Raw genomic sequence first — 8,321 nt, forward strand, 5'->3', positions numbered from 1 at the left:
TTTTAAATAATTACAAATTTACCCTTTTAATTTCACATGAAATTTTAGCTAAATGAAAGCCAAACTGTCCACTCACCTTCCTAATGGTGTAATTACCAACTAAGTACCTTCCCTTATCAATTATCATCTTAAACCTTTAATTAATGGAACTCAATTTTTGTAGCTTTTACACTTTAGTCGTTTTACTTAATTAACTATCAAAATGATAAAAATTCTTAACCAAGCTTTAATATGACACTAATGACTTTATAAAAATTATCTAATTAATATTTATGAACTGACACATCGGAGTTGTGGTCCTAAAACCATTATTTTTGACATTACTGGAAAATGGGCTGTTACAACTCTCTCATTAGGGAAATTTTGTCTGTGAAATTTCTTACCAGTGAAGAAGTTCGGGTATTATGATTTCATCGATTCTTCAGTTTCCCAAGTAGCCTCCTCAACCCCATGCCGATTCCATAGATCTTTAACCAATGACATTCTTTTATTTCGAAGTTCCTTTACCTTACGCGCCAAAATCTTGACCGCTTCTTCAGAATATGATAAATTTGGCTGTATCTCAACCTCACAAGGGGTGATGACATAAGTAGGGTCTGACCTGTACCGTCTCAACATCAAAATATGAAAAATATTATGAATCTTTTTAAGTTTCGGAGGTAGAACTAATCTATAAGCTACACGACCAATTCTTTCTATGATCTCATATGGCTTGATGAACCTTGGGCTCAACTTTCCTTTTCTGTCGAACTGAAGCACTTTCTTCCATGGTGAGACTTTTAGAAATACTTGATCACCAACAGCGAATTCTATATCTTTTCCTTTCAAATTCGCATATGATTTCTGAAGATCTAACGTTGCTTTTAAATAGTCATGAATTATCCAAAGCTTATCTTCCATGTCATGTATCAAATTAGTACCAACTAACTTAGATTCACTCAACTCTGAAAATACAACGGTGTTCTGCATTTTCTCTCGTATAAATCCTCGAACGATGACATTTTGATACTGGATTTATAGATGTTATTATATGCAAATTCTGCCAACGACAAACACATTTCCCAGCTACTTTTAAACTCTAACATGCAATTTCGTAACATATTTTCTAAAATCTGTAGTACCCATTCTAATTGTCCATCTGTTTGAAGATGATATGCTGTACTGAAATTAAATTTAATGCCCAGAGCCTCGTGTAGTTTACCCTAGAATCTTGAGATAAATCTCGAATCTTTATTAGAAATAATATATAATGGTACTCTATGCAATTTGACAATCTTTGATACATATAGCTCTACTAGCTTATCGAATGAATAATCAATACGGATCGGAATGAAATGAGTTGATTCTGCCAATTTTTCAACAATAACCCAGATCGAGTCCTTTTTCTTCGGTGTCACGGTAGTCCCAAAACAAAATCCATCGTAACTCGCTCCCACTTCCACTCAAGAGTAGTGACTGGCTATAATATCCCTAGTGATACTTGATGTGCAGCTTTCACCTGCTAGCAAATTAGACATTTAGTTACAAATTAAAAAATTTCCCTTTTCATACCTGGTCACCAGCACATTCTCTTTAGGTCATTAAATATCTTAGTACTACCCGGATGAATGGAGTATGTACTATTGTAAGCCTCTAATAAAATGTCTCGCTTTAGCTCTGGATTATTCAAAACACATAACCTATTATGAAAAACATCATACCATCAGCATCTACAGTAAATCCCGTAGTCCTATCATTCTGAATCTGCTCTCGTCTGGCTAGCAATTTCAAGTCATGATATTGCAACTCCTGAATCTGCTAAAGAAATAACGGTTTAGCCCTGAGTTAAGCTATGATAGAACCATCACTCTCCAGTGAAAAATGAGCATTCAATGCTCTCAAAGCAAATAGTGATTTGTGATTTCAAGCATTTGTAACCACGTTAGCCTTCCTGGGATGATAGTCGATCACAAAATCATAATCTTTTAGTAGTTCCAACCATCGTCACTGCCTCAAATTTAGCTCCTTTCGAGTCATCAAGTAATTTAGACTTTTATGATCTGTAAATATATGACATTTTTCATTGTAGAGGTAGTGGCGCAAAATCTTTAAGGCAAAGACAATAGCAGCCAACTCCAAATCTTGAGTTGGATAAGTCTTCTCATGTTGCTTTAATTGACGAGAAGCGTAAGCTATTTTTTTCCCAACTTGCATTGATACACAACCCAAACCACTAAGTGACACATCACTGTAAACGACAAATTCTTTCCCAGATTTTAGCTGTGTTTGTACTGGAGCTTTTGTTAACAATCTTTTTAATTGATCAAAACTCTGTTGACACTTGTCTAACCAAACAAATCGAACATTCTGAAACAAAACGAAGATAATTTTTAACAAAACGACGATAATAACCTGCTAATCCCTGGAAACTTCGTACCTCTAAAACATTCTTCGGAGCTTTTTAGTTAAAAATGGCAGAGATGTTACTCGGGTCAACTCGTATCCCATCTGCAAAAACCACATGTCCAAGGAATTCAACCTCCCTAAGCCAGAACTCACATTTGCTGAATTTTGCATACAACAGTTTCTCTCGTAAAATCTGTAATACAATTCTCAAATGCTGAGCATGCTCATATTCTATTTTTAAATAGATCAGTATATCATTAACGAATACAACCACAAATCTATCCAACTGAGGCTGAAAAACCCTATTCATCAGGTCCATAAATGCAGCTGGAGCATTAGTTAATCTGAACGGCATTACTAAAACTTTATAATGACCATATCGGGTTCAAAAAGTAGCCTTTGGCACATCACAATCCTTTACCCGCATCTGGTAATACCCTGATCTGAGATCTATCTTCAAAAATACAGTTGCACCCTTCAATTGATGGAACAACTCATCTATACAAGGTAATGGATATGTAACACCTCTAACCTGTATCCGTCGTTCGATTAGGGTTACAGAGTATTACCAAACAAATGGAACATTGAAACATACATTTCATATACTATTATAAACATATTATAAACCAATCATTCACATACATATCATCCATAAATTGAGCCATCGAGGCCTTAAAAACACCTTAGAAACAATTCTGGACCTATTTGAAATTATTTGAAAAGTCTAGGAAAAAGTTACAAAAATTTAAATACAGAGGTCACACGGCCGTGTGCCTTACATGACTGAGACACACAGTCGTGTCCTAGCCCGTGTCCTTTCCCGTGTATCTTTCTGAGTAGGGTCACACGGTCGTCTCACACGCCCATGTGTCAAGCCATGTAACTCTTGAAATAGCCCCACATGCCCATATGCTAGGCCTTGTAAGTCATTGTCTTGAATGCAAAGGAACCTTTTGGGGACACACGACTGTGTCACCAGGCCATGTGTCACACACGGCTGAGTGACACGACTATGTTGCCAGGCCGTGTGTCACATATGGCTAAGTCACACGCCTGTGTGTTAGGCCGTGTGGACCTATAATTCACCCAAAACAAGCCATTCCTAACACCAATTCATGCACAAACATTTGAACCATATGTGCACACCTATAAAGTATCAAACCATACCTAAACATACATATATATATGCCATTCCAAATTCCTAATTCAACTAAGCAATATGCCATTCAAAGGCACCTCAAATGCAATCATCAAGACTTACCTAAACATGCATATTTTGCCACTTAGCATTGATCAATTACTAGTTTCAAAAACTTGACAAACATGCCTCAACTTGACCATTACTATTCCATCAAAAAACATGCCATTTGAGCCATTCAAAACATGCACCAAGAGATAGCTCAATGACACAAACCATCAAAGGATCAAAGGTACCGAACCAAGATTACATTCACAACTTATATTAGCCAGTCCACCAACTAAACATTCATCACAATGACATTAGAATTCAACCTATACATGTCATTATAAACTTGGCCAAAACATTCAAATACTACTGATATTTAAACTGGATAGTGTGATAGATCTTCGACGAGCTTCCAAATCGATCAAGCTTTCGATAATCAATAAAACATTAGAAAGAAACTATGTAAGCACATAATGCTTAGTAGGTTTGTATAACATAAACACAACTTACCATTTCATTTGCATAATGTAAATAACATAATTATAACACCAACTAATACCATAAGCTTGACACAATGCCTATACAACATCACCAAATACACAAGTTAGTGCATTTATACATGGTTCAAATGAATTCATCCATAATAAGGAACTTACACATTTGTTAATCTCATTTAGGTCACCATTTCCTTTTCATAAGTACATGATACATTCCATTTGAACACTTATCATTTCCTTTCCTTTTCATACCCGTTGAACCATCTAGAATATCATCGGATACACGAGAAAGCTCAAACGAAGTGTGCTTAAACATATAACCGTAACGTTTCATTTATATCATTGCTCACACAAGATGTGAAATGGGCCTGCTCACACAAGTTGTGGGTCGGAATGTAAGCTACACATTGCTGATCACACGAGCTGTTGAGTATCCGTAACAAATGTAATACCTCAACCATTGGTAGGACATTTAAGACCAGCACCCAAAACATAAAATCCCTAATGACATGTCATTTGTATCCTACGAATTTCTAGGGTTCAATTGGGACTCGATAGCCGTTATAACATTGATTTAATTACACATTGATCATTTGCCATTATAATAAACATAATAACATATATTTAAATAACATGAATATAACAACCATTCATACGAACTTACCTCGACGACTAGGGCGTAGAAACTAAGTTGAACTAATCTGAGGCTTTATCTTTTCCATGATCTAGATCCATACGTGGTCTATTTTGATCTAAATAGACAATTTCAATTCATTTAATACCTCTAGTATTCAATTTATTCCACAATTCACATTTATGCAAAATTACCATTTTACCCTAATATTTTAACTTTTCATAATTTAGTCCTTAAGCTCACAAATTGATATCTAAGTATTTTAATCCCCCTTTCAAGCTAACCAATTTCTCTAGGGACTTAATCCAACCCATACTAATCATCATTTCATGAATTTCACATGAACTTTTACTATTTTTACAATTTAATCCCTATATGTAAATTTCATCAAAAATCACTTTACAAAACTTGTTTATTTCTCAATAAAGGTTCACAATCTATCATTTAACATAAAAAATCATTAAAAAAACTCATGGCAAGTCCCTCAACCTTTAACAGTTTTACAAATTGACCCCGGGCTAGCTAGATTAAGCTAAAATGACCTTAAAAACATAAAAATCATTAAAAACAAAATGAAAACCACTCACCATGCACCAATATAAGATTAGCTGAACTTCAACGCTAAAAATGGCTATTTTGGTTCTTCAAATTTGGTGGAAGAAGATGAAAGAAGATGAAGTAATTTAGTTTTATTTATTTTAACCTTAATTACACATTTACCTTTTTAACCTTTAATTAATATCAAAATTTCATCGAAACCATATCATGTACATCCAATAACCACAAAAATGGTCTAATTACCATTGAAGCCCACTTGGTTTCATTTCTATAGCTTTTTAGCCCTTTTTAACTAATAGAACTCCACTTTTACACTTTTTACGATTTCTTCCTTTTCACTTAATTAATCACGCAAACATCAAAATTTCTTAACGATAATTTAATACAACCTTACTAACATCCCATAAATATTAAAATAATAAAAAAATAATAATATACTCGTCAGATTTTTATCCCAAAGCCACTGTTCCAATTTCAATGAAAACGGGCTATTACAGGATATTTGTTCTTTATTGTTACCTTCTTCAACTGTTTGTAGTATATACACAGTCTCAATGAACCATCTTTCTTGTTCACAAACAGCACTGGTGCAACCCAAGGATATACACTCAGTCGAATGAAACCTCTGTCTAGCAATTCTTGTAGCTGTACTTTAAGTTCTTTCAACTCAGTCGGTACCATTCTATATGGTGGAATTGATATCGGTATAGTCTCAGGTATCAAATCAATAATTCAACTTCATGCTTTGGTGCTAATCCTAGTAAATCTTAAGGAAATACATCTGTAATTTCACTAACAACTGACACATGATTGAACTTTGATCTAGAATCTCGAGTACCCAATATGTAAGCTAGAAATTCCTCAGAGCCTTTACAAATCATTTTCTGTCTGGAGATAGCTGATACAATTCTTGTAGCACTATTAAACCTGCTAGACTCAATTGTAATCAACTCACCTGTCGGGCATCTCAAATCATCTGTTTCTGTCTACAGTTAACCACCGCATCATGTAATGATAACCAGTCCATACCCAGTATTACATCAAATTTGTAAAATGGCAGTAACATCAGATCGATAGAAAGTCACAACCTTGGACTTTTAGTGGACATTTATAACATACTAGATTAACTTTCACATTGTGACCCAGTATATTTGTAACTTGAACATTGGAAACACGGAAATTTACACATTTTTACATACCCTTTTTAACTTAAAATCATACAGTTTCAGTAAAATTCTTGTCGAAAAAATAATTAAGTTTTGTGAAATAATTAAAGTGCACTTAAAATATGAACATGTTGAATTTCAATTAATTTTAAAATTAATTTTTATGAATTTTGGTTATTTTCGACAGATTTGCACAAAGGGCGAAAAATGGCTCAACAGACACTACAAGAAGCACAAAATCGAGAAGTAATTTGAAGTATCGAGGTGAACTAAATTTCAGCCTAAGACGGTAAAGAATTATATGTATTAATTCATAATATAATTAATTTTAATTTATATCCAATTTAATTTGGGTTAATAAATTATTATTAATTAATTATGAAAGAGTGGTCTAGTTGAACTGAACCGAGTGAACTGAACCGACCAAGAAATGGACAGCCCAAACACCGTCCCAAGAGCTGACCCAAATAACCTTATTAGCTGATTATTTAAGCTTGCAAAGAGGCCCTTGAAGACTTGTTCAGGTTGCATTCAAACCCCTCCACAATTGGTGACTTTATAGATTTGGCCCAAGCCGAAATTAGCAAAGTTGAAACTATCAACCTTGCCACATGTGTGGCCGGCCAAGGGAAGGCTTCTTGGCTGATAATTTTAGCTATTTTTAGCAGCCCTCCTCAGCTATAAAAACCCTCTTAGGTTGGTCATTTTAGAAACACACCTCAAGCATTCACATCTTTCCTCTCTTCTCTCCACTTTCTCTCTTCTTTTCCATTCAAAAATTCCCTTGATTTGTTGCCGATTTCTCCTCTTGGGAAAGGGGCATTCATAAGCTATTTGGAGCAGAAATTAAGTGTTCATAGTAGCCTTGGTGGATGAGGACAACAGAGAAGAAAGAGCGGAGAAACTTGTCAAGCAACGAAAAAACATCGGATTTGATTCTTGTTCCCTACCTCTTTAATTTATGTTGTTGTTGTGCTGAACATATCTATGAATATTTATGTTGTTGGAATGGTTAATTTAATCAATTTAGCTTGAATTAAATTCGTGTTAGGTTGACTGCTTGTTGTTTGTTAAAATTATTGAAATTGTGTTTATGTTGTTATAGGCCTCGGTAAGATGCTTAATTAAGTAAAATCATGACTAAGTTATTCTTGCATTGTAATTGTTAGGTAACTAATGAATTAATTATTTAAACGGATTGAAATTGTAATTAATGGACATAGTACTTAATTAGTTCATTTTTAATCATCTAAGGTAGCTGAGGTTTAGATTAGCAACGGTATCTGACGATAAACTTGCCTTGCATAACTTGCAAGATTATTGCGATTAAACTGTTTCAAGGTAAGGATACTTTGTTACCTCACATAGTCTTTTATGTGCGTATTAAATTGAGTTAATTGTTTGAATTGACATAGGGATATGTACAAGAGATTATTTTGATTTAATAAGTATGTATGTGCAATAACATATTTTCCTATTAAGATTTGTTTAATCTGTTGAATTGACATAGGGATATAGTCAAAAGATAAATGGATTTTGGAAAGTGAGTATGTTCATAAGTTAGCAAATTACCGAGTTACTGTGAAATTACCGAAATTGAGGCATAACAATTCGAGTTAAAGCCAGTCATGTTCCAGATGCTTCAGACAGTGGGACAATTCAGTGGAATGCCTACCGAAGATCCTCACCTACACTTAAGACTGTTTATGGAGGTGAACGATTCTTTCAAGTTAGCCGGAGTACCTAAAAATGCATTACGATTGAAGCTATTCCCATTTTCACTAAGAGACAGAGCTCGAGCTTGGTTGAACTCATTACCACCAAACTTAATTTCAATATGGCAAGAGTTAGCAGAAAAATTCCTTATGAAGTATTTCCTGCCTAGCAAGAATGCT

The 8,321-nt window shown here is 34.4% G+C and overlaps 1 protein-coding gene across 1 annotated transcript; it reads right to left on the reverse strand.

Annotated features, from left to right (window-relative positions):
- Positions 1–402: 402 nt before the first annotated feature.
- On the reverse strand, positions 403–969 carry LOC107921603 (uncharacterized). Its single transcript, XM_016851434.1, has one exon. It carries the CDS (start codon positions 967–969, stop codon positions 403–405), a length of 567 nt encoding a protein of 188 aa, XP_016706923.1.
- Positions 970–8,321: the final 7,352 nt, after the last annotated feature.

This window comes from Gossypium hirsutum, chromosome D01, assembly GCF_007990345.1.
Source record: "Gossypium hirsutum isolate 1008001.06 chromosome D01, Gossypium_hirsutum_v2.1, whole genome shotgun sequence".
Classification (NCBI taxonomy): domain Eukaryota; kingdom Viridiplantae; phylum Streptophyta; class Magnoliopsida; order Malvales; family Malvaceae; genus Gossypium; species Gossypium hirsutum.

What these genes read in the sequence shown, in the direction of transcription:
- LOC107921603 (XM_016851434.1), bottom strand. Translation starts at nt 969, where the DNA reads ATGCAGAACACCGTTGTATTTTCAGAGTTGAGTGAATCTAAGTTAGTT.